The following is a 27279-nucleotide window of genomic DNA, read 5'->3' on the forward strand; positions in this document are numbered from 1 at the left end:
TGGTGTAGGAGCCCAGGAGCATTACTCAAAAAGAAGCTGGTTATTACTTACTGTTACAACAGAAAAACTAGCTGAAATGCCTGGCAACATATATATTAAATAATTTGAACCTTAGACAGTTCAGCCAGGTATTTATCTATCACATGAACTATGTTTTTCAGATTAGCATACTTTGCTACCTTTGCCTTCCACTCCTCCTCCTCCCTGACAGAAGGACAGCCCCTAAATCATATGATTGGACACAAAAGATTGCACACTGCAAAACGCTCCTATTTACCACAGACTTGGGACAACACATCAAGACAGAACTCAAAGCCAACCAGAGAAGAACCAAAATGAGCCTTCTTCCCTTCTTCTCTACAGAGACCTGGGCCCTTTTGCTTATTTTCCTAGCCCTCCTGATAGCGTGAGTAAAATATTCTTTATTGGTTCTTTGCTCATGTCACTTTCCTCTTCTTGCTGTTGTTCATTTTCATGCAACTAGTCTGCCAAAGAGCAAACAGGTAGGTGTGATTTCCAGATTTAAAGCCTCTAATGAGACTTTGGGAAGTAGCAAAGGAGTCTGAAGACAGTACAGATGCGTGTTCTTGCTCCAAGGTTTGGAGTGTTCCCATGCACCATTACTATCTTGCTGCTAAGCATTAAAGAAATAATCAAATAGTAATTCATTACCACCAGAATGCTAGCTTCAGTGAGAATCATGATCTGTTAGGTTATTTTCCACTGAAATACAGTCTAAGGATGGCTGTGCCTCCCTGGCTGAGGTTGCCCTATGGAGGGGAGCAGGCAGTAGATGACCCTACTGTATGACCTGCAAAGCTGAAGAGCAGCAGAAAGATGCCAGGAAAAGGGTATTCATAGGATCAGTCCTTATTCTTCCTGACTCCTACTGTAGTGCCCAGGTAAGATGCTCCACACACGGGCACCTGGACCAGGAGGGATACTTTGCAGGTGTTAGATGTGCCACACCTGTAGGGACAGCATCCCATGCCTGTTCCCACAGCCCACTCTTGTCAGGGGAAGAAATGAAGCCCAGAACAAGGTCAGCTTTCTGCTTCTGGCTTTTCAGACAAATTCCATCAGACAGAAGCGTACCCTGCTGCTTCAGAGGAGCCGTGTCAGTGAGAGAATGCTTTCATCCGCTCTGCTGATGCCATTCAGTGCTGCAGCATAGCAGGGCTGGCTGAAAACCCTCTTCTGCTGGGACACACAGCATCTCTGCTGGCAGCCCCCACCAACGAGGCTGGACTGACAAACTTTGTAGTGTTGACAGGCCCTTAGGCAGAGACAGCATGTTGCTAGCCATAAACCTTAATGATTAATGTGGTGCACATGAGCACAATCCATTTTTCTGCCCTGGCAATGCTTCAACCACAGCAGTTCAGTAAGCTCTGAAACTTTTAGCCCTGGTTTTTTGAACCCTTTCCTGTTATTTGAATCACTCAAAAGCCTGTTTGGGGCAGACTCTTAAAAAAACCCAACAACAAAACAAACCCCACCCTCATTATTGACCTAAACCCTCATATTTCAATAACTCTGTGTACATCTGAAGTAGCTGGTTACCACACTCCCACCTTCTGCAGCCACTTGCAAGTTTGTTGTGACAAAAGGGATGAAGCCCAGAACTTTGTGCTCTGATATCTGAATTAAAATAGAAATTTCACTGCCCATTAGCACTGAGAGGTTGTTCAGATGCTTCTCGTCCATCTGGGGCAACGCTGTTCCAATTCACACATGAAGGGATATCAGGCATTTCTGGTTCATTTCCATGATGAGAAGAAGTAATGATTATTCTCTGGCTTCATACTGAATGGTCCTTCTCAGCCTGAAGAAAACCGTGTCATGCTTTAGTTGTAAGAGCATTAGACTGTGTTTTCCTGGCCACATTTCAAATGGATTAAGCCTAGCCTATGTTTCTACAGTGTTTCTGGGCTTTGTAACCAGCCCCACCTGTCATTTCCTGGTCCACCTGCAGCCCTGACTACCCATAAACATTACAAATGAGAATCCACAAACATTTTATACCTAGTACTCAATTAACCTTTAAAAGAAAAGGTTAAATATTGACAAACTGAACTCTGTGAAACCTTTCTGCACCTGCAAACATCCTGTTCCCCGATTTTTGCCTGCTTGATTTGTACCACAAGATGAGGTTTGGTTTTGTGCTTTGGCAGAACCTGTGCTGGGGGGAATGATCTCATTTGGGGTCCCCCAGATTTAGAAAAATATTACTAATTACAAGGGAAACTCTCCTAAATCTCAGCCTAGACTGTGGCTTTTCAGGAACACATCCCCAGGATGCTGGCTGAGAGGCTGCTGCCATGTGGCCTCGAGAGGATCTTTGATAACATCCCTTTGCCAAACCTTTGCATTTTAACATCCCTTCTGCAGTGAACTGCTCACTTGGGAAGCTGCAGCTACTAACTAAAAACAAATATTTTGAGGAGTTCTTTCAACACAGCCAAAGACAAGCTTCAAAGGGCTGCAGCCCAGGCCCTTGTTGAGAAACAGAAAGCCCCAAGGTAGAAGTAATAACTTTATAGCTGCCAAAAAGGTTGCTTCCGAGGAAAGAAATCTGCAAAGCTGTCAATAAAATCTAAAGAGAAAACCATCAAGGCAAGACTTCCTGATGCACCACTGAGCTAACACCAGGCTAAGCGGAGGGAGAACAGTAAATGAAATTAAAGTGCAGCTCAACAAAAGCCCTGTTTGGGACATCACTTCTGGCATTGCTTTGATTTCTCTTCAATAAAAACAAGTAAGCTTGGTGTTCATTCTTCCAGCTCCCTTTTCTCTTTCTCCTTTGGTTGGCAATGAGGTCCTCTTGACTTTTGCTAAAGGCTTTAAGGTCCTGGATCCACCAAAGCACCTATGCCTTTAGGAGAGGGTTGTTTCTACACTAAAGTGAGCTCTCTGAAGTTCTGTGTGGTGGCAGTGAGCTTTGCCATATTTATTAAGTAGTTTTTACAGGGTGATTTTCTTTTGGGCCACTTTTTTCCAGCTCCCAGACCAACCATCTCTCCTACTTAGAGCCAAAGGGACATTGGTGCAGTCTCCAGGATTAGGAGAGCTCACAGCCCCAATGCCATGGTGATGTAGCACTTGGTTGTCTTTTCTGTCACACAGATATGGAATCTGGCCATATGGTTTGTTCAAGAAGTTGGGTATTCCCGGGCCAAGACCTCTGCCTTTCTTTGGGACATGCCTGGAATATCGCAAAGTAAGTGACTGAAGTCTCCCTGGCTTCAGAAATATCCACCTATGCTGATACAGCTGTAGCTAAACAGATACACAGTGGTGATAAGTTATCTCCAAATGCCAAGCTCTGCTCCAACACACAGGATGTGCAAAGACTGGTGTAGGATAAGGGCTCAGTAATACAGGCCATGGGACCCTGCCTTTACAGCAACTCCAAATGAGCACTCATGGGTGGCTGGTTTACAGCTGTCCTTTGTCCTGGCAAAGAGCTCATTCACAAGCATGATATACATTTACACTGTCCTTCGTGGTATTTTCAGAGAGGAGAGCAGCTCAGAAGGCAGGTCTGAACATCAGTTTACAGATATTCATTCCTCCCAACACACTATCTCCAACATCATCCCCTCCATTGCATCCTCTCTGAGATAACTTTTAAATTGCTTTCCACAGGGTTTCTTGGAGTTTGACAATGAATGTTTCGAGAAATATGGGAAAGTCTGGGGGTGAGTATGAACCAGTGATCTCTTCTTAAGGTAAAACCAGAATCCATACAAAGGGGGAAAAGAAAGTCATTAGCAAAAGTCCCTTTTCTCTGCCTGTAGCCCTGACCATCCCAGCAGGACAAGTACAGCATTAATAGGGTTCTTGTGGTGCTTACATTAAAGCCTGACAATTGCAGGGCTGTGCCACTGTCATGCTATATGGAAATTGTTTTGACCTATGCTATGAAAGCTCTTCTAAAGCTGATAACAAAAGGCCCTCACCTGCTCCTAACAAAATCAGCAAGAAAACTATTATCTACTGAAAGGAGAACCTGGAACCAGGAGGTCAGGTTCCCCTGGTTTACCAACCACAGAGGAATGTGAGCAACTCCCAATGCTGAGAAGAAGAAGCAGATCTAAAGTCTGCTGACTTCCTTGTGCTGCTGGTCCTTACCTGCTGCAGTGGGAGCTAGTGCAGCTCTCATTGCTCTGCTCTGGACATCTCCTATGACTTTTATTGCTGCTCTTATAACTTGGGCTACAAACTTGCACACATCCTCTATAATGCATCCATTGGGCCCTATAGCAACTTTTAAAAAACAGAGTCTGCAAAAGATAGCTTTACATAAATGAGGAAAGTGCTTAAATCACTTAATCTACATCTGTTCCAGGAAAACATTCAGAACTGGCAGCTTAAAAAGACAAAAACAAGGACTGAGTTTCATCTCCAAGGGTATTTCAGTGCTGTCAGCCCAAGTCTCCAGACACTCAATTCAAGAGCCTGAAAGGGGTCGAACAAGTTTCCTTCTAATACTGTAATGTGTTTAAGTGCCTGGAAAAACGCAGAGAGTCAGGGGAGAAAGTGAAGACACTTGCTTCATTTAGTATCTGCTCCTTTGAGGGTCTGAGCCCTGCTCATTTCCCAGTGAGTTTGAAAGGTGTTTAGCCTCCTTTATTGTCTACAAAACCAGGTGGGAGAAGGAATGGGAGTCCTTTTCCATCTCTGATTTCTACATTTCTGTACTTAGGCACCTGCAGAACAGCAAGGGCTGGTGATGGAAGAGCATTTGTTTAACATGTTTTGTTTCATGAGCATCAGCCAAACCCTTGCACTTCAACTACGTGGGGTTGTTTATCTGTCTCCTCTTCTCATCCCACCAGGATTTACGATGGCAGACAACCTGTGCTGGGTATCATGGACCCCCAAATCATTAAATCTGTGCTGGTTAAAGACTGTTACTCCACCTTTACCAATCGGAGGGTAAGAACAGAAGCATCGTGATGTACCACAGAGTCCAGAAAACAAAGTAGAGGAGGAGACAAGCATGGCAAGCATGTAGCAGGGTTCCCATAGGAGACAAGTGACTGCGCTATAGGGACTACTGTAAATGGCCACTGCATGTCACTGTTCCCCTGCCTTACAGCCTGGGGACTGCAGAGCCAGGCTGGCAGAGAAAGCTCTTTGCCTACATGAATTTGAGTCGGTGTGAGCATGTAGGACTCTGTAAGGGTCCAGCTAGCCCAAGTGTCACCAGCTGGGCTGCAGGCTCTGGGCAGCATGGTTAGATGTGGGTACACATGTACATATGGGTGTTGGGCTTGTTGGGTTATACTTGTTCTGGATATGGAAATAGCATCTCGCAGCTGATTTACTGCAGGAAAGGGGATTATTTATGTATGTGCATCTTGAAAGAGGCTCTTTGTAATGCCTCTGGAATAGACTGGGCAGGGTTAGATGCTACATTCCCATCCTTGTAAGGAAGCTGCTATCTTTTCTTGGGTTAACACCTTGCCTTTTTCCCCTCCAGCACATAGAACTAGCAGGAGTGCTGAACAACGCTGTCTCATTAGCTGAAGATGAACAGTGGAAAAGGATTCGTACTGTGCTCTCTCCAACCTTCACCAGTGGGAAACTAAAGGAGGTAAAACACAGAGGAGCAGGAGCAAACTAAATCAGAAAGTCAGTAGACAGTGATTCCAGGCTGAGATGGTCACAGGGGTCTGATTTCTTTAGTCAGAGCCTGGCAACTAAGCTGGCCTGTTTAATTTATGTCTAATTTAAAACAAAAAAAAGGCTTAAAATAAAATCGTAGCAGAAAGATCTTATTTGTAAATATTCATGAAACTCCCTATAGTCTTCATAAGCCTGTCTTAAAGGAGTAAAATGTACTGTACTTAAGTGACCATCTCTGTTTTGTGTTACAGATGTTCCCTATAATGAAGCACTATGGGCAAGTTTTGGTGAAAAATGTTCAAAAAAGAGTGGAAAAGGACAACACTATATCTATAAAGGAGTAAGTAGCTGCCAGGAGCAGCAGGCTAAGCAGCCAACCTTGTTAGCAAGTGCTGCGGTTCATTCATTACTGGCAACACAGATCACTTGCTGGGTAAACCAGACCTCTGAAATGAGGAACAGGGCTAGCTGAAAGCCTGGCTGGAAATTTGAAAGGAAAAATTTAAGCTGGGATCTTAGTGAAACTTCCTAGAGGCAGAGACCCACAGAGAAGCCTTCTAAGGGAATTGAGGGGAAGAAAAAAAAAAAAAAAAAAAGCACTCCAGCCCAGCTTTGTGAATCCACAGATCCAAGACAACCTCATATCCACCAGGAAAACCCAGTTTTCCCCACATATACTCAGGATCTCCATGTACCACTTTCTTACACCACAGGCTGCTGGGGTTGCTGGCCCCCCAGCCCCACATGCAGCACTGTGGGATGCTCGTCCATCACTTGCCCCTGTTGCTATGGGGACTGGGGAGGGAGGCTGTAACATGGCCCTGAGTTTATTGTCCTCATCTGTACCCTCCATATGGGCTCTGAAACCTGTGTATTTCACTCCCAATTTCAAAGCAGAGATGCAGAAAGGGCAGCTGCACACCAGTAGTCACACACCAGCAAAGCTCTCCCCTGCTAAAAACCCCATAAGGAGAAGGTTTGCAGTTTGTGCCATTATAGATACCTGTGCTGGGTTGAAGATGACCATTTTCATGGCATGTTTGAAGCAGGGTGTGTTACCACCCCTCCCCAAGAAGCCAAAATTCTCAAGAGCCTCCTGCTGTCCTTGCACTAACCTGCTCATGTAGCTACATGCTGTTTTAAAATCCTCAGAAAAGCTGTTCGATGTCAAAGCCCATACAGACTTGAAACCAAGGCTCTCTAAAAATCTATCCCTTTCACTATAAGTGCTTTTCAGTTACTGTATATCCAATTTCCTTTTCAAAACCAGGGCAGGAGGTCTTATGAGAATTTATATTTGAATGTCACATAGGCATTAGGAAAAAATATGTTCACTTGGTCCAAATATTTAACCACAGTCTATCTTTTCCATCTTTTCTCAGCATCTTTGGAAGCTACAGCATGGATGTTGTCACCAGCACTTCATTTGGTGTGAACATCGACTCCATGAACAACCCCAAAGACCCCTTTGTCAGAGAGATGCAGAAACTGGTCAAGTTTGACTTTTTTGACCCGATCTTCATCTTGGCATGTAAATAGCTTTTTTTTAAAAAAACAACCTTCATTCAGGTGTCAGAATACTACTAAAGCATGACTTTAACAGGCATATCAGAGACCGGTGCATCCAATACATTAATCCACCAACTATTGCTTAAAAAACTTCACTAGCTAGGATGGAAGTCCCCATGGCTCTTGTCTCATCATCCTTCATTGTTAGCTTCAGGCTAAAACCCTGGAAGGAGATGGGTAAAAACTTCCTCCACCTTTGACATCCACATTGAAAGAAACATGAAGATCCCAGCCAAAATCCAAATAAGTCTTGGGAAGTGATTCTAGGCTTGAAAAGCGAGTTCAGCTGCAAGATTTGAGGAAATCAAGTTGATTTTCACCATCCCTGGAGGTTTTTCACCATCCCTGGAGGTTTTTAAAAAGAGATTGGACGTGGCCCTTAGTGCCATGATATAGTAATTGGAGTTGGATCAGGGGTTGGACTTGATGATCTTGGAGGTCTTTTCCAACCCAATCTATTCTATGATTCTATGAAAGTGGTACTATCTGAAATGCATTTTCTGGAGGAGAGTGTTGAGTGGGGACTGTAATTAGATGCAATTTTCTAGCAGTGCAATAGCTTAGCAGTGATGGTGATAGACCTTAAGTCACTTGCCACCTTAAATCAAGATTAAATGCCTTGCTAAAACACAGGGAAAGTTGTCATCTGTGCCTAGAGGAGCTTCTGGTGCTGTTGATTTTATGAATCTATACACAAGCTCAAAATTAAGTCTCTGATGAAGGAAATGCTCTGAAAGGGACTTGAAAACGTTTGCATGAGCACAGCATGGCAGTGAATAGCTCAGCCTGAGAAAATAATTCAGAATTTATAATATTTCTCTTGTGAGCCACATTCCTGTTGTAGTGCTGTACAATACACAGGAGTAACCTGTCCTTAGAAAGCAGTGCCTTAGAAAAATAAAGTAGCCTAAACTTTGGTCATCTCTTAAAGCAAGGATTATACCTAGCTCAGTTGTGCCCAGTTGACAGGAACATGGGAGAGGGATGCTTCAAGACAAACTATCCTAAAGGAAAGAGAAAGAGGGAAGGTGGCAAAGCCCAAGCTTTTCCCAAAGGAAAAGGAAATAATTTCTCAGCAGCATCATTACCTCTGCAGTAACATCCATAGCTATCTTATAGGGAGTGGAGTTTGTTTACAGTGTGTGATTTTATTCTCAATTTGTTTTTCAGTTGTATGCCCATTCCTTATTCCTCTTATGGTCAAGATGAATGTAAGCTTCTTCCCTGGTGATGCTGTCGATTTCTTCATGAGATCCCTCTCCAAAATTAAGCAGGATCGTGAAAAGGATCCTCACAAGGTAAATGAGCATGAATTTGCTATCAGTTGTGGCAGAAAATAGACTTAAGTGAAATATAATTAGAGTGATGATCTCAAAGGTGAAGCCAAAGTACAATGACTCAATAAAACCTTGAATCTACTTAAGTACAAACATTTGATTTTAATACTGTCAGAAAAGCCTCACCTGACCAGTCCTGACAGAGAAGCAAGTGGACTTTGTACATCCATGATCTGAATCTAAATCCAGATAATGGCTGGGTAGATTAATTACATTAAGCTTGAGTTTGCAGAACTTGTAACAAGTCAAAGTAAGAAACTCCCCAAAGAACATTAGGTAGAGGATAGGAGAGCGCAAAGTAAGCTGCACAAGAGCAGCAATACCGCCTTTCAGGGTTGCACCTTCCCCTCTCACTTTTCAAAAATAGAAGCTGCTTGCTGGCAAAATTCTCCCTCTTGGAGTTTGGATCCCTTTCCTGGAATTCATTCGAGACACTGGTCTCCTACCCAGTGGCTTCACCAAAGGGATAAATATGTTTCCAAAATAAAATGCAAGTATTGTGTTTTACAACAAGGAAGTCATCTGCATTTTAGGGTTAACTTCAGTTTTATAATTGTGCTTAGACTATGGGATTTGCTTACCTGAGCCCTCCCTAAGGGATCTGTCACCAAAGAAGCTCTCAATTTTTTTTCTCCTCAGGGCAGAGTAGATTTTCTGCAGCTATTGATTGAATCCCAGCACTCAAACAGTCACAAGAGCAATGAAACAAATAATTCGCATAAAGGTAACAACATCCAAATACTCATCATGGGAACTGGGGCTGTGGGAGCAAGGAGAATATGGGGAGGTCTTTCCCAGAGAAAGGCTCAATGGTTCACCACCATCTCCACTGACCAGGTCCAAGTAGAACTCTGCCTCTTGTTGCCAGTACTGGGGCTAAGGGGAGTCCCCCAGGTCCTTTGCCAGGTGGTAGGGCTGCCATGTCAATCTTCTGGCTCCTCTATCAAATGACTTTTTCCAGACAGATAGCAGAGTAGCTATAAGTGTGTTATCAGAAAACAACCCCAACAAACCTGCCTCAACCCCACTGCCTCTACCTGTTCCTTGCTGAGACCAACCACCAACACCAGTTTTGCTCATCTCCCTACATCCTCTCTCCTCACAGCCCTGACTGATATAGAGGTCCTGTCTCAAGCATTCATCTTTATTTTTGCTGGCTATGAGCCCACCAGCAACACTCTTTGTTACCTGGCATATGAACTGGCCACAAATCCTGATGTGCAACAAAAACTGCTGGAGGAAATAGATACTGTTTTACCCAACAAGGTAAGGAGATGCCGAGTGACGGTGAAGACCCTCCAACCTTGCTATCCTCCTTGTTCAGTCAAGACAATGAGAAATCTTTAGCTCCTAAATACCCTCCTCCTGGGATCTTCCAACAGCTTTAAGAGACACACACTGAGATAACTCAGCCCTGTAGCTATTTTGTTTTGGCAACTGAAACCTTCCAGGCTACTTCACTACACAAACCCATTTGCCATTCTCTGCACCCAAACACAAGTGGATATGGATTTCCAAGTATTTCCTCCACTCAGGGATGGAAAATGAAATCAATTATGCAATTTCCACATTGCATTCTGCTCTTCAGTTAGTCTGAGACACAGCTGGGGCAGGAGGGATTGGGGACACTCTGGTCTCAGCAGTCATTTTAGGAAGATCCAATCCTCATGCCAACATACCTGGTCACCCTTTTCCTCTCATCCCACAGGCTCCTCTCACCTATGAAGCAGTAATGCAATTGGAATATCTGGACATGGTAGTGAGTGAAACCCTTCGGCTTTTCCCCATTGGAGGACGGATTGAGAGAGCATGCAAGAAAGACGTAGAAATAAATGGAGTGACCATTCCCAAAGGAACGATTGTTATGATCCCACCCTATACCCTGCACCGCAATGCCGAGTACTGGCCAAACCCAGAAGAGTTCAGACCAGAAAGGTACAAAAAAATAATTAAAGGGAATAAATATTATGCTGCTTTTCCCTCATGTAGTAATTAAGTATTAATCTCTGATTAGCTTCCTAATGGTGTTCTTCCTATCTTTTTACAAACAATACCAAGGAGAAATTGCAGGCTCATGGGAATGTCATTTTAAGAAAATGAGCTTTTCACTTAAAGCAGGGTTTCAAACAACTTAATCTTCTTGGGAGACTAATATTGACACCTCACAATGTCTTGCACACAGCTTTTAGGTTCGCTGACAGAGTGGGTGGTTGGTGAGTTTTGGTAACCACTGGCCATCTTTCTGTATAACTTTCATTGCTGAAACCGTTTCCTTCACACAGGCTTTGCTACAAAATATACCAGAGTTGATCCTGCCAGTATTGCCTTCCCTCTTTGTTTTCAAAGAAGTGATAACTTTTCCCTAGTTGGTTATTTTTATAATTGCTATCTACCTCTCATTCCCAGCAAGACTGAAGCCATAGGCTGCTCCTAACAGAGATGGCTCCTGGTTTCGCTCTCACTAAATACAACAGATAGGAAATATCAGTCATTTTGAAAGAGCATGGAGATTTTCACATTGCTTCTAACTTCTGCTACTCTGAATGGACAGAATTAAACTCAAACACTGAAGTGGAATCCCACCTCTTCCTGGACAAGGGATTTGACACATCATTCAATTGCTGGAGTACACAGAGATACCTTAGTGAAAAGGCAAACAAGTCTCTGTAGGGCACCAGCAGAGATCTCTGGATAAATAGTACAGATATGCAGCTCTTTGGATTTCTACTCCTTTAATTTCTTTTCCCCAACCATGTCATTATCCAGGTTCAGAAAAGAAAACAAAGAGTCCATAGACCCGTATACATATTTGCCCTTTGGAGCTGGTCCCAGGAACTGCCTTGGGATGCGCTTTGCTCTCCTGACTCTGAAAGTTGCCATCGCTGTCCTATTGCAACATTTCACCTTCCAGACCTGTAAGGAAACTCAGGTGAGGAACACATTATGTTTTGAAACTCACACGTGAAGGGCCAGTTTTCTCACCATGGGTGCTAACACCAGCTGCCTTGCCCTTTCAGGGAAGGTGCACTTTCAGGCACTACAGATCAAGTTATGTCCAAACCATGGCCAAGTGTCTTTCCTTTAATCTTTACTTATTTAATCTGTCTATTTCCACATGTGTTTTTTCCTTTTACTGTTGCAGATCCCTCTCAAGCTGAGTTCACAGGGACTCTTAAGGCCAGAGAAGCCGATTATTCTGAAGTTAGTCCCTCGGACCAACACTGGACCTGCAGAGGCATAAAACCCAGCTGTGTCTGTGACAATTCTCTGCTGTCTAATGAGTACTGTGCTAATAAAAGGATCACACATCACAGGAAATATCTCCTACACCTACAGATGCAGAAGAGCAGCTCTAGTTAATTCTGGAAGCAATTACTACATATTTACTAATAAACATAGCTGTCAGAAATGTAATGTGGATCACTGGGCAGTGACAATATACAGTCCCCTTAATTCTGATTGCAGAAAACAAGAAATAAATCCAAATAAGAAGTTGATCATCCACTTCTAAGGGGACTTCTCCATCTGGAGAGAAGGAATTACTGTCACATCCAAGAGAAACAAGATGTGATGGAAATTCAAATTGCCAGACCTTGCTGGGCAGGGATGGGTGACGTTCTTCTTGGTGTATTGGTGCTTGAAATTTCATGTTTTATAATTGAGCCGACTGGTGTGAGACTATATCCTAGTTACCAAACCTCTCTTGTGTCATGTGTTAATTAAACTAAAGTGTGTACAAATACTGTCATTAAAAATGTTTGAGAGCCGCTCTGTGTTGTGTATAGCAGCTGATCACTTCCTATTTAAAAACTGTATTCAGCCTCAACCCTTGAAATTATCCATGTACATCGCTTTCCACTTAATTTAATGAATCTGATCCTTCATTTAATGTGATCAAACCCTCCCATTTGTAGAGTATTTTACAAACACTCTAACTCCCACCTCTTAGTTTGATTAAGAGGTTGCCTTCAGTTCAGTGCTGGCCAACCCTCTTCCATGCTGGAGCAGCAACAGAGGATGCATTTCAGAGCAGCAGAGCAGCTTGCAGGAGGTGGTGACCACTGTGCAGAAAGGCCACTGCTCCTGGAGAAATTGTCTGGATGCAGCTTGTAGCTGAGCCTTGCCTCCTCCCAGAGCCAAGGATGGGGTGTGCACATGGCCTGTGGTGGGATGTTAGCCTGCTGCGAGCTGCTTTGCTCTTGCACTGCTCCAGAGCTTGTGCCCTCTGGGCTGGTCCTGCCATCAGCATGATGCTTTGACCAAAGGACTTATGCTATCCTTGACCATGTAAACAAAAGGCAAGCAGGAAGTTCTGGACCTGAATGTCACATGCTCCAGTAAATCCAGTTGGTCCTGGCACCTACAAACCAAGAAGGATGCTAGTAAAATGGAAAAGGTTGGTAGAAGAGCTGCAAACCAGATTAAGTTACCCCTTAACTTTCTCCTGGCATCCTTCACTCCAAGGTAATATGTTCTCTATCATGGTCTATATTTTTCTCCCTTGGCCACATGCTTTCCTCTTCAGTTGAGCAGATAAAACTGCAACATGACCTAAATGCTACAATCTAACATAGCACAAAATTATTCAAGAATTCATGTCCATTCTTTGACAATAACAATTAAAGAATTTGGGAGTGGTTGGCCAATGGTGTGGTAGATTCCTGATCACTGGAAACCCCCAAATCAAACCTGTCTGTTTTTCAGGAAGATACAGCAACATTTACCAGGCTTTAATTCAAGAGTTAGCAGCTTGTGCTGTCCCAAAAGGCAGATAAAACAATTATAGTGCTCCCTTCTGATTCATTGTCTGTGAAAAATTGTTTGGGTTTTGCTATGTATGCAGAAAGGCATAGTTAGAAGTGATGTCAATAAGGCCCTTCCTCAGCTTAAACTGTTGCTCATCTCTTAACAGGAGAGAAAACCTTCAGTGGAAGAGTTGGGCCTGTCTTACTGTTGCAGACAGCTCTGATGGGAAGAGTGTGATGAGCAAGAACTAGTTTAAAAATGCATTTTCTCTGTAGAAATATAGTGCTGGACAAAACTAACTCCCAGTTCAAGGAAGGGGAAAGAAAGGCAAAACTATTGTGTGAGCAGCAAGTGACTTACAGGTCAAACAGCTGCTTTGACATAAAGAAAAGTCATTTTGGTATCTCATGAACAAAATCCAGTGCCTTCACATGGTGCTCAGAACCAGAAAGGGTTAATCTTGCCGTACCCCAGGACAGGCAGTCCCTGCCCAGCACGTGGCATCTCCGGGAATGAAGTCATTAGTGCAACTGTACAGATCACTCTTCTGAATGTGAAAAATGTGACTAATTCTCTGGCTTCAGCCAATTATGACCTGCCAGGACTATCATAACAGCCCATAAATAATGTGTAACAAAATCATGGTAACGAGTCTTTTAGAAGAAAATTAGATCCTCTGTGTCTTAACTCTGTAAGATCACTTTGCTTATAAGGACTGCCTCCGTCATTCCTAGCACTTTCCACCTCTTCACTGGCCATCCCTCAGGAATGGATGAGATTGGCCAGGAGTTTGCTAGTCCTGGTTGTTGTGCATTCATCAGATTTGTTTTCACTGGTTTGGCTATTTCCTCTTTAAACCAGACATATTACTGTTTAACTCAACTTTCAAATGTTTGCACCGATAAAACATATTTACTTTATCTAGACCTTGCTGAACCCTTTAACTGTTTCAACACATCCTTGGCAGGCCTGGGACAACTTATTGCCCCAAGATAGCCTAGTCTTTGTAAGATTCCCTAAATCCTCCCAAAACCTAAATAAGAGAGTCTTTGTAAGACAAGGAGCTTCCAAACACAGTACAAGGTAGAAATTAATTTTGGGGACACTTCTGTTTCTCTTCATTCCCTAAATCCTCCCAAAACCTAAATAAGATTATTGCCCCAAGATAGCCTAGTCTTTGTAAGATTCCCTAAATCCTCCCAAAACCTAAATAAGAGGGAAAAATAAAAGAAAATGAAGAAAAATCTATGTTACATCAACATTTTAAAAAGTATGCTTTCCTCAAAGACTTTACAACTGTGTCTCATCAGAGAAGTTATGGTCAAATCATAGTGCAAGTGTAATGGACTCACACCTTGGTAAGACACCAGCATCACTCAGGAAATCTTCTATAAGTATGCAGAAGTATATTCCCCTTAGCACAGAAAGTCTTGCTGGGAACTTTCCAAAGGAGATATATACCCCACGATATGAGAACAGTTATTGTATCGGTCCTGATGAAAGACAAAGATGGTTATAAGTGGAGAGATTTGTTTTCTGTTTCTCAGTTAAAGAGCAGAGTAACTATCAATGTTACAGTAACTTGCCTAAATGATGTAATACTTCCAGTTGATTGCAATGATCACATGGATTTTATGAAAAACATGTTTCCTGCTTACAGTAGAGGAATATTTCATGTGCTTTACCAAGTCAGTTATTAGGTGTTTCAATACCAGGCTGAGCCCTGACAGATAGAAGAATGGCCTGACTATTACCAAACTAAGTGTCCCTAAAGTATTGAAGTCTTTTGCAATTCTGCCTTGCTTTTAAAGTGAAAAATGAAACGTTTTCAGGCATATTCCACCTGAAAGGAAGAATAGGCAGCGTTGTTCCTTTTACCTTACCCTCCACTGAGGCACAGTTTCTCTACTTGTATGCTGGCAGCAGAAGCCTACAAGTCAGAAGGTGCACAAATGAAAAAGCCAGCATGCAGAATTTGTTTAGTTCTCACAGTCCCTCCTTCCTCTCTCCATCTCCCTGTTAGATAACAAGCCAGCATGGGGAATTACCAGAATATGACAGATACTTGGAAATGTGGAAAACCTGTAGCTGAATTTATGCCCTGACATCACCTTTGTCTGCTGTAATGGAGAGAATTACGCATATTGAGTCGCTCACCATACAGACACAGAATTTTGAAAACCCTTACTATTGCACAAATGTTGACAGGGTATTTTATTTACTGCATCATTAAAGGTTAAAGAGACTCATTCTCCAGAGGATTCATTTTTTCAACCCTTAATATCAATTAAAGCTAATTTCATCTCTACCCTAATGATTAACATAAAATATGGAAAAAGCTCTAACTGAGCATTTCTATTCATTACTTTGATTCTCTTGCATTGCTAGGGCACTTTATAGGTACTGATGCAGCTTTATATCACCCATGTCACAGTTAATTTTCCCCTCAGAGCTTTTTTTTTTTGTTACTGAACACTTGAGGATGTTGCAAAGATGCACAAAATACCTTTGATGATATGGATCGAAGTTTTTATTTAACCAGTTCATAGTTGATGACCAGTGATGCTCTCTGTGGGTTTTCCTACATGGCCAAGTACAATGCCTAGATATATATGGATTTTGTTAAGTGCCCTACAGCTTCCATATTATATATATGTGTGTATATATATACACACATATATAATGTATAAGCATACTCTGATATATTTGAGCAGCCATAAGTTTGCAAATGGAGTAGGGAGGACAATGTAACTGTTCAAGGGAAAATGAAAAACCTTGCTTGCCACTTGGGAACTGAAGCCAGTCCAGTACAGCTGGATGCATTCACCCATCTCTGCTTGGCAAAATACTGCTTCCATCAACAGTCCACAGAGTGCCCAGAAAAATAAGTTATAGTCCATGTTCTGGACTGTACTGGGGCTTTGTGTAGCCCAGCTGAGAAGGCAGAGGTGCCACGCTGCATCTCCTCCATCCTGGGGCTGTCCAGATGGTTTTGCTCTGGAATCATAGGTAATAGGACTGGAAAACACTTTTGGAAAGCAGATCACACAGACCAACCCCCAACATGGTGAGCTGGGTCTTGCACTAACTTGTCCCAAGCTCATCTAACCTTTTCAGAACTTGTCTACTTGTATTCCAATATTAGGGTATTTATTGTTAACAAACACTAATCTGGGATCGATCTGTATCCAAAGGTCACAGTAAAAGCCAGAGGGAAGATGAGGAGCAATACAGATGCTCCTAAGAAGGTCAGCTGCTGCCACTCAGGCTGTTCTCTGGTGGTAACCACACATCAATCAGCCCACTGGTAGCCTTAGCAGCATCCATGGAAGCTAGCAGATGCCTGATGTTCCCAGTAATTATAACAGACTCCAGTAGAAATCAGCAGGATGTACAAGTGAGGGACATGCATTTGCAGATTCCCCTTGCTGCAAAATTAAATATTTCCCATGCTGGCTGTTGTAGTCTCATGTCCTGTCACATACAGCTCTGTCCCAGGACTCCAAACTGAGCTATGTGCATCTTCTCAGCCAGGTCACCAAACCCACCACTCTTATTTTTCCTCATCTTTTCAAGACTGCAGGTTGCTTTCTGCTTCCTCCTCCTGAATTTTCCTGTTCAGCTTTCAATGACTAAGATTCATTTGGCTGGGAGTAACTGAAACAGCTCTCTTAAGTGGGAGAGCTACTAAAGTTATAATGGAATATATTATTTCTGTTCTTTACATTACATTAAAAGCCAGTCAGGAAATGAAAACCCAAGGGGGTTAGGTGTGTTGGAAACACTCAGCAAGATAGTCTTTTCTTCAGGGAGTTCAGAGTCTAAATGTTGCCCTAAGAAACAGAATGTGCAGCAAACACAGACAGCTTGTGCTGTCACAGACTTCGCAAGCACGCGTGGATGTATGTACACACATATGTGTATATATGCACACACAAAGGACACAGGGGGATTTATTTTGTCTTTGGAGAGACACTCCAATGCCAGGTCTGATATCCACCTGGGGAGTGTCTGGGGTGAGGAGCTTAGTGCCTAGACCATGGCAGAGTGCATTTGTCTGCTCTGCACCACCAAGGTGTACAACTACTCTTTGCCAGTAAGATTTAAAGACCAAAAAAATCTGCCATCTTTGGGTTTTGTTGGGGTTTTTTTGTTGTTGTCATTGGGTTTTTTTGTGTGGTGTTTTTTTTTTGTGATTTAAATAGAATTGGTCAGTTTGGGCTCTTCACTTACTTACAACCTGAATTTAAGAACCCTTCTTACCACCACTTCCTAGCTGTTATTTTTTTGTGTGCAACACCAGCACGAGTGGTTACAGAAATCTGTTTTCTGTAGGAATAGCAAAACCAAGCAGTTCTTAGCATCCTCGTGGAGAGGCAGTGATATTCAAGCACATTATCTGGAAAGACAATTAAAATAGGTCAAAAAGAGTAGTATCTATTTTTGAAACCTTGACCTTTGAGTTTAAAATGTCTAGCTTTCAAGTTTTGGTTGTCTGAAGGGATCATGTTTTGTTATTGATGATTAATATAATTTTCTACCAACTTAAAAAATAAAATTATATTGTTTTTCTAAGATAGAAAGTAGATATTTGCACTGTCAACCACACTGAGAACTATAAAGTGCTAACACTTCAAAACCTCACCTTCAGGTAAAGTATCCAAGTACTTTCAGTCCTTGGATTTGGACTGTTGGAAATCCCACCCTTACACATAATCTATGTCACTAACCCCCAAGAGATGTCTTTCAACACATCCAGGCAGAGCTTGGAAGCCAACATCATCCTCAACCATCACTGTCTCAGGACCTGCCATAGACCTCAGGGCATCAGGTGGGTGAACACCATACAGATATTCATAAACAGCTTTCATAACTTCAGGTCTCAGCATTTATCAGCAGTTGGGTAAGTAAAATCATCCCTGGCAGAAGTCCGCTGTCCTCTTTAGTGTCCAGTGCAAGAGGTCTTTTACTACCATTTCTTTAACAAAGATCTTGATCTCAAGAGATGATAGGTGACAAAGATCTGGCCCTGGAAGTTAGTGATCACAGCATCGCATCAAACATTTTCAAAAGCTGTTTTAAACTAGCAAAAAGCAAACTTGAAAATGCCAGAGCATATGTCTTCATAGAGACCCAGCAGGCCCTGAGGTGGAAGCAATGAAGTTCACATAGTGCTTCAAAAGGCAGAAATCTGCAACGGTGCCAATGGTGTCCAGCAAGAAACCTTTACAGGAAAGTGGCTGGACCCTCTGCTGTGCTAACCCAGCACTAAGGACAGCAGGAACAAAGAGAAATTAAAATGCACAGTCACAAAACCCAGCACACAACAACTTCTGGCACTGGTTTGGTTTGTTTATTATAAAACCATGTTGGCTTTGTGTTGGGTTTGCTGCCTCCTCTCTACTTGCTGGCAGCAGCTCTAGAGAAGATCTTTGGCATTTTGCTAAAAGGTTCAGATATTGGTTTCTTTTGGAGCACCTGCTCCTTTGTGAGATGACAGAAGCTACCTCCAGGCTCCCTCCTTGAATATATGCTGCAGCTGCACAGCTTATTATTTGCCATGTTTACATCATCTCCAAAATGATTGGGGTTTAGACCTTGTCGCCTCTGCCCATCTCTATATCAGCTCCCAGGTAGACTTTGAGACCCAGCAGCCAGCCTCACTGGGATGTTTGGTCCCAGGGGAACATCCCCATTCTCCAATTCACCTCTGAAGCCTCAAGCAAAGAAAGTAAACCCATTGATCAGCTTCTCCTTTCCTCAATCCTCAATATTCATAGCTGAAAGAGCAATGCAGGAAAGAACATCAGGCCAAACGGCACTCGGCTGAACACGCGTCTGAGTGCAACCTGCACGTGCCTCTGTCCCAGGGCAGTAATTGCCTGTGCAGACTAATCTCCAAAGTCCTAAGCTTTTCCTGACAAATAACTGCTGAAATTGTTGTCCATTTGAGTATTCATCTTTCATTTGTAATTTCATTTTAAATCCATTTTTGCAGGGTTTGCTGGACTTCAACCAAAATTGCTTTCAGAAATATGGGAAATCTGAGGGTGACTATTTTTCCCCCGGCAAACCTTATCTCACTGCAACCTCTGAAGCACAGCCAACCACCTCAGTCAGAGGGTGTGATCCCTGGGAGGGGTCCATCAGAAGAAGCAATTTTAAAAGCACATTATGCACTTGGTTAAACTGGCCTGCCAGGTGAGAACCCCAAGTAGTTCACATTTGATGGCTTCAACAAAAAAAAAAAAAAGTCAGTAATAAAAAAAATCTGGTTTTGAGATAAGTGAATTTATAACTCAGGTGGTTTCTCGGTTTTGTGGAAGAGGGTGTGCACAGCCACCGCTGTGCTGAGACACAGAGAAGAGGGACAGCAAGGCCAGGAGCAGCAGCTAAGCCAGCTAGAAAGGATCTGCAGCTTCAAACACACCACAAGCAGTAGGTGGGCTTTTTGAATAAGGAGAAAATTCATTAACTTGATGTCAAAGATCACATAGCATTTAACAAAATCCTTCAGTAAAAGATGCTAAGTGTTTCTTAGGCCTCCTGGATCTTTCCTTGAAGATCTGCAAAGAAATGTGAAGGAACTGCTCCACTTTTAGTACCATGCTGCGAGATTAGATGCCATCCTGCTATACATTCTTTTTTATAGCCCACTTTCTATTTTTATTCCTGTTCTACTGTGAAAGTGTTTGCTAATAATGTATGATAGGATGCTTTGTCATGAAAAAACCTTGTATCATTTATCTGTTTCTGAAAAGAAATTCTTAGTACAAATCTAATAAGGAAAAAAAAAATCCTATTCTAGCTCCTGTTGGAGGAAAGGGATTGATTTATGGAGAGAGATGAAAAGCACTAAGTATGTATTGCTTGGCAAAATGAGGAATTGTAGAGAACTGTCTTTATGCATTTGAAGGGTGTAAACATCAAAGAGGCAGAGGAGCTATTTAGAGCATTAGGAGGAGGCACGTATAGGAGACAAGAACTGAAATTAAATGAACATCGTTAACTTAAAAATCATACTTCTGCCTGCAAATCTATTTCCTGGTATTATTACTTGTAGCACTCTGATGAGTATAAATGAAGCTTATAGAAAAAATATCCAATATATTTTTTTGTATCTCGTCATCAGACCTCACTATAAAGTTTCTAAAGCCCAGATTCTGCAGCTAATCCTGAAAATTTGAGAGAAAGCACCTTTTAAATCTCCCCCTGACTTTTCTATTGCCAACAAGGGTTGGGTGGTAGAACAGGTTATTTTCCCCTCTGCGTGCTCTCTGTGTTGGTTATTTGGGATCTGACTCATTGAAGCTGTGTGGGTGTAACAGCTCTTACCCTGGTGGATGGATAAATTCCCAATCATTAATAACCCTTCTGAAGGAAAAAATTGCATCCTTGCTCCAATCCCACAGGAAACCCATGCACGTTCCTACAGGATGCCCAAACTTGTCTGCTTGGGATCCAGTTAATTGCCCACTGTCCTGAGCTAAAGCATCAGAGGGAGGGAAAAAACTCCGCAGGAAATAAGTATCTTTGCTCTCATCGAGGCTTTGGAATACACTTCAAAAAGCTGCTGAATGTCATGTGGCCTGACAGTGTGCAGAGATCTCAAGGACAAAGTTTTGCTCTCTGTTCAGTCAGGTTTTGTCAGCTGCCTGTGCCCGTCTGCGGGAGCAGGACGGCGGCAGAGCCGTGCCGGGATCTCTCTCGGCCGGGGCTGCGGAAGCTCAGAGCACACCAGCACCGCAGGGCTCGGCACATCCATATGTATGGGCTTGGATAATTGGAAGTGTCACGCAGATGGAGGCTCATAGCTGAAAAATATCATTTGGTTACATACCTCCCTTCTGATTCCCACCAGACAGCCCAGGATAACGAGACCTGTCCCTCTCCAGGCCTTCCTTCCTCAAGAAGCATTTTACAGCTGACTGATGCTCACGGTAACAGGCAAAGGGAGTGAGGGAGGAATCCTCGCTCCCAACCTCCCCAGAGAAATCCTCAAATCCTTCCAGAATTACTGATTCCTTTCATATATATATATATATATTTTTTTTTTTTCTCCACAGTTTTTTAGTCTAGGGAGAATACTGGACTCTGCTCTCACCTCAGCCATGAGAAAGAAATAGAAAAGAGGCTTTCTGTGCTCCCTCACTACCTTCACCAGCTGGAAAAGAGGTAAAACCCAGAGGAACAGAGGCAACTAGCAATTGCCAAGTCAGAGCACAGAGGCCATGCAGGTTGTGTCTTCCTGAACAGCCTGATCTCTTCAGTCAGAAACCAATCCAACATTAAACACAGTATTTTTACATGTTTAAACAGAAAAGGAAGGAAAACAATCGCAATAACAAGCTTTTGGCAATAGCCAAGAGTCACAACTAAATGTGTGATATTTTAACAGAAAGTATATATTAATGTATAATAATAATATGATGCCTGTGAATGATAAACTCCAATTTGTATTCCTGGTATTTCCAGCCCTAAAGCATCCTAAGAACATTGCAATGAAAAATGATCAAAAGTAAATAGGAAAAGATGAACCTGTGTATGTAAGAAGGGAATTATATCCCTTCCCACACCCCTGCCCAGGGGTACCAGGGTCCTGCACTTGTTCATGTCCGAAAACATCAGATCCTACAGGAACTGAGTTTCTGCTGTAGTCCCAGCTCTGTGCAAAGCCTGTGCAGCAGGCTGAGGACAGCTTCTCTAAACCACCAGCTGTGGTGCTCAGGCACAGGGCTGGGGAGGGAACACAGATGGCTGGGGCAGGGCTGTCCCCATCCTTCCCCAGGCACCACCATGAACACCCTGCTTCCCCTCAGCAACCCTTGCAGCAAGCTCACGCTTACAGAGCATAAGTCACAAAAACACCAGTTTTAATCCTTAAAGAAAGCAAGGCCTTACCATGCTAGCACGAGGGAGAAAGGTCATCTTCTTCAGATGTACGACGGCAGGTCCATGGTCAGGCAGGTGCATGGCTGTGCTTGGGTTGGAGACCTGCCCTCCTCCAGCCGAGCTCAGGAAGAGGACTGCTGGTGCTAGGCTGAGCTTAAATGGGCTCTGGGACCATGGGTGGGGTTGCAGAGCCCAGGTGAGGCTGGTCAGAGTCATTAACTGTCAGTGCCTGGGCAGTTTCGTGCTCTGCACAAGGCTCTGAAACTCTGCCCATGATGAGGATGCTGGAGATCCTCTTCCACTCTCAGCAGGAGGAAATCTCTGCCTGACAATTTAGGGCCTGTCTAGTTGAGATTTGAGTGTCTCCAAGCTTGTTGTATGAGTAGGAAGCAGAAGATTATAAAAGCCCATTTCAGGCCTTAAACACTAAATCTTTGTTACCTTTTCTACCCTTTTTTCCCCAGTGTGTTTGGATCTGACAGTCTGGGTATGGCACGAGTACTTCAGACTGGGCACTGAGAAAATGAGCCACCCCAGCAACCCCTTTGTCAGGGTAAGGAGTAAGTAACTAGTTAATTTTGAAGTTATTTTTTCCTTTTTCCTTTTAGCAGCAAGAGGAAAAAAAAAAAAAATTAAAGCAATACCTCAGCTGACAGGTGACTGGGATGGACTTTTGATGATCAAATTCTGTGATCATCTATATCCAGGCTTCTCTTGCTGTTTGCATTTAGCTAGGGAAGAGATGAGCTTCAGTAGTCAGCAGAGTGGAGTCAGTGCACGTAAGATCAAAATTGGGTCCGTCTAATATAGAGCAGATAGGAAAGACCACAGCAGAGCAGCATTTTCACAGTGGCTCCTACAGCATGGGATGTGAGAGGTGTAGGAAAATTCAAGGTGGTCAAACAAAGGGAATGAGACCATCCGATACTCTAAGTATTTTCACGCTGATCTTCCTCTGTCTTTTCACCTCCCCTGAATGTGTGTACAACATTTTCACTGCAGGCTTTCATAAACTGCGGCAATAACTGGAGCAGAAAGGTAGTAATCCGTACGAGGGCCAGCGCGTAGCTGCATTGCCTGCAGGAGAGCTGAAGAAGATATCAACCTGCTGTGTGTTTCCTGATGCTGCAGGCTACCACAAAAGATGCACCATGCCAGGGCATGTGGCTTTGTAAGTGAGAGGTGAGGCCATTTATTTCAGGAGTGAATTTGGCCTGGGGCTGGTGCTATTTAGAATAAAGTTGGACTCAGTGACCTGTGGAAAGCACTTGTTCAGCACCTGGTTCAGTTAAGAGCCCAGTTTGCAAACAGTAAAATCTGGATGTTCTACCAACCAGAACATGTCCAAACGCTGTCAGAGTTTACTGTTGAGGTTAGGATTTTCCTGTCTCTTAATTAAATGGACTTTAGTTCTCAGGACATCATATCCATTACACAACACATTTCACTGTCTTTTAGATGAATGTCCTTTCCTTAGCCCTTCCCTTAAAAGTGTGAATGTGAACATCCTCCCCAAAATCTCTGAAGCTCTTCTCATGGTCAGCTATTACAGCAAAGGCACAAGAAAGATGCTCAGAGGTGAGGAGATCATAGTGGAGCAAGGAAAGTCTGGATGTGGAAGCACTCGTCAGAGGAGAAGAGCTGGAAGGAGAAGGGCTGAAAGACTACCTTGTGTTGATGGTTCCTGTACAAGCAGGTCGTGGAGATCACAGCACATCATATGCAGGGCACCCAGACAGAAAACCCGCACAGTTCTCACTAAAATACAGCCAAACCAGAGGGCAGACTGATGAATGAAGCCATTACAGGTGATGCGGGACAGAGACACAAAGCAGAGGAGTTGAAGTGTTGCTTAATGACTCGTGTGGGAGTGTGGGAGAAGGTGGTGAGACAAAACATCCCAATCACTGTCAGCTCCTAATGGGTACAAAATGCTCATCCATAACCCAGCAGAAGGTTGCTGTCCCCAGGAGAGCCCAAGGAGGAGGCAGCAGCCAGCATCCCTTGTCCTCCACACTGCTAGGAGTAACCCTGAACCGCCTACGTGCACATCTTGGTGCTTGTGACCACCTGGGGCTCTCCATGAGTGAAAGCAGAACTGTTTCACAAGTTCACCTTCCTCCACTGCATGTTCTTGAGCTGAGCTTTGCCACATTGCCTGGGCCATGCTGCAGCATTAATTGCTACCCGGGAAACATATGATGGGGATTTTGGAACCTCATTCACCTCTGTTGATCTCCTCACTTCTATTGACTGTGAAATTGTGGGATGGGGATGTGTGGCAGGACTGTTCGTGATGGCTTTGCTCTCCAACAGCTATGCTTAGAGGTCCTCTCAGGAATCAGTCTGCAGCACTGCTGTGGGTGGCTGCTGCCTTCCTCTGCCAAGGGGTAACCTTCTTGCAGTTGATAAGAAACTCTACGGGCTTAAATGTGAGTCAGCTTTTGTGATGCTGCCTTTAGATGAGAACCCAGCCTTCATAGTCACCAGGCTCCTGGAGGGAGGGCAGCAGATCTGCAATTGTGCAGAGAGACTGTTCCTTTGCAATGTATATATACTTTTGCATGAGAAATTCTTCTAAGAGAAGTAATTGTAGAAAAACGCGTCTCCTAACTGAAAGAAAAGGAAAGAAAAGGATAAGCACGTATGACACCACCTGGGGTACATCAAGCAGAGCAGACCAGGGAAAGATAACAGGCTGGATAAACTCTTCATAGGAGTCGCCAGCTATTTATCTAAATTGCATTTCTCAGCAGTGTTGAGAAACACTCCCCCTTCTTTTAAAGGGTAGATGAAAGCGGGACTCCTGTGATGTCCCCTCATCCCTCCCCTCATCCCTCCTCACACCTCCCCACCCATCTGGGAACTACTCTCTGCCTTGGGAGCGCAGCAGCTGCCTGTTCACCAACCCACCTAACACAAATCACACTCTTCCATCAGGATAAAATTTACTGGTTTGGTAACGTTGGGCTAATTTGAGATCCAAACACAACTATTTGCCTTTTTAACCCTATTCCAGTCTTGTACTGGATTTATACAGCTTTGGGGGTAGGAGGATGTGGGCAATATGCTCTCCACATTCTCCTCTTCATCAGGTAACAGAGCTGTGCTGCATTAATCCATCCCTTAGACCAAGAATGTTTCACCAACTGATTTAATTACATGAAGCTTATGCAGGAGTTACAGAAGGATTATCTGGGTTTTATCATGGTTATTATAGAAAATGATTATATTGTTACCATTACAGAGTTACAAAAAGTAAAGAGGAATCACAGGAAACTTGGCAAGAGCTCATTAGCAGTGTGGTGCAGTCTGCAGGAGCTAATTAAAAATGCCTATACCTCATAATAACCATTTATCTCATCACAGCCTCCAGTCCCTACATCTCTTTCTCTGGATAGAGCGAGGGGGAATGATCTCTTCTCACTGGTGAACATATCTACAGCAACACATAGTGAGTTTAGTGTAATACAAATGGTTTTGTTCTGGGATGTGAAGCCACCAGCTCAGTCCTTGCCTGCCTGAGCTGCGGGCTGACTGTCCTTCTCTTACATACAAGGCCACATTAGATGCTCCTGACTGTCCTTGCCTTGCATACAAGGTCACACTAAATGCTCAGGGATCTCCTAGAGTCACTTCAAGAAGTATCTCAGCCAACAACGCCAGGCTGAACCTGAGAAGATGGAGACTGTAACCCTGGAGAAGATGCTGGTTGGGAGACATGAAAAAAAAGTTAAAACAGCATAACACGAGCATTTACATTTACTGTGCTCAAGGTCTTACAGAAGTCACTGCTACTTCTGGTGTCTCTGTTCCCAGGCATACACTGGTCTGAATTGCGTACTAGTAGGGCAGGCTTTTCTCTGACAACATCTGCATATCTTCTGTAGGATTGCTCCTTCTATATACATTCCAAACTACTACAGCAAAAAGACACAGCTTCCAGTTAATCTGTGTTATCTGGAAAGATGAAATCAAGGTGAAATTCAGTTTGTCGACAGGGGTGTGAATGCTGACAGGAGATGGACTGGGACAGGCAAACACTAGCTGTAGCATTGCCTGACAAGTAATTTCTCATACTCATGATGCCTGGATGCAGATGGATATTCTTGAGATGACATGTGATGAGCTTGTTTTCTTTTTGAGTTTGAATTGAAGGAAAAACACAGAAATAAATCCCAAAAGCCATGGTGGTTGTGATAGCATTTTCTGTTCTGCTCCATGGTACTGGTCAGCATGGAGGAGATGAGAGCCAAGAGGCACAGCCATCCTGCCTTACTCTCCAGGGAAAGGAGGTACTTATATTTCTTAACCTATCCCAAAATATCAGTCTCCTGGAAACAAATTCCTTGTCATGTTCAATCTTAGCACACATTTTTCAGTAAAGCAGATGGAGTGGATGCTGGATAATGAAATCCTTGAGCCTGCTCCAACTGAAACCAGATGTAAAATCAACCTCAGCAGCACTGAGATTATGCTTCTCATAACAGCAAGGACCAAGTCTGAAGTCGGTTGGTCTTCAATGCAAGCTGGCTGATCCTCAGTCCTCTAAGATACCACTCCTGTGTGCAACAGTTTACAACGTCTTGGCCAGCTAAAGGCTCTCCCCCTTCCCAGATATCTCTTTGGCACCAACTGGCCATGGTTTGACTGTGTTTCTTTGACCACACAGAGTTTATGTCCATAACCTCAGGCAGAAGTCAGAACTATTTTGCACAAAACCATATTTTTTAAAAAAATTATTCCATCCTCTTCTTCTTCTCCTTCTTCTTCTTCTTCTCACTATCTATGCATGTAAACATGGATGATGGGATAAGTAGTACCTACTCTTAACCAGCATATACAGCCTGGCCTCCTTGGCAACTGGGAACACTTTTTCCTCAAAACCAATCAATTAAACCTCACCACTATGCTCGTTGGGCACGCCTGTCTGACACTCAGAAAAGAAAACCAGGTACTGAAAATCCTGGCACTTCCCCCAGAAACATCATCCTCCTTGTGAAAACAATATAAGAAAAATCAGGATTTTGTCCCTGCAACTTCTGCTCGCTTTCCCCTTGTCAGCTTTCCCTGCCAAGCTCCATCCTCAGACGCATTCCTG

At 43.3% G+C, this 27279-nt stretch overlaps 1 protein-coding gene across 1 annotated transcript; it reads left to right on the forward strand.

Moving 5' to 3' along the window:
* Positions 1-335: 335 nt before the first annotated feature.
* On the forward strand, positions 336-11781 carry LOC104523907 (cytochrome P450 3A24). Its single transcript, XM_010166637.1, has 13 exons — positions 336-406; positions 3127-3220; positions 3649-3701; positions 4842-4941; positions 5489-5602; positions 5886-5974; positions 7017-7165; positions 8374-8501; positions 9180-9264; positions 9646-9806; positions 10249-10475; positions 11307-11469; positions 11683-11781. The coding sequence occupies exons 1-13, from the start codon at positions 336-338 to the stop codon at positions 11779-11781; spliced, it is 1533 nt and encodes a 510-aa protein (XP_010164939.1).
* Positions 11782-27279: the final 15498 nt, after the last annotated feature.

This window comes from Antrostomus carolinensis, unplaced genomic scaffold, assembly GCF_000700745.2.
Source record: "Antrostomus carolinensis isolate BGI_N321 unplaced genomic scaffold, ASM70074v2 scaffold534, whole genome shotgun sequence".
In the NCBI taxonomy this organism is placed as follows: domain Eukaryota; kingdom Metazoa; phylum Chordata; class Aves; order Caprimulgiformes; family Caprimulgidae; genus Antrostomus; species Antrostomus carolinensis.

What these genes read in the sequence shown, in the direction of transcription:
- LOC104523907 (XM_010166637.1), top strand. Translation starts at nt 336, where the DNA reads ATGAGCCTTCTTCCCTTCTTCTCTACAGAGACCTGGGCCCTTTTGCTT. An exon ending in AACAAATAATTCGCATAAAG is followed by an intron (nt 9,265 to 9,645) that starts GTAACAACATCC and finishes CTCTCCTCACAG; the next exon opens with CCCTGACTGATATAGAGGTC. An exon ending in GAAGAGTTCAGACCAGAAAG is followed by an intron (nt 10,476 to 11,306) that starts GTACAAAAAAAT and finishes GTCATTATCCAG; the next exon opens with GTTCAGAAAAGAAAACAAAG.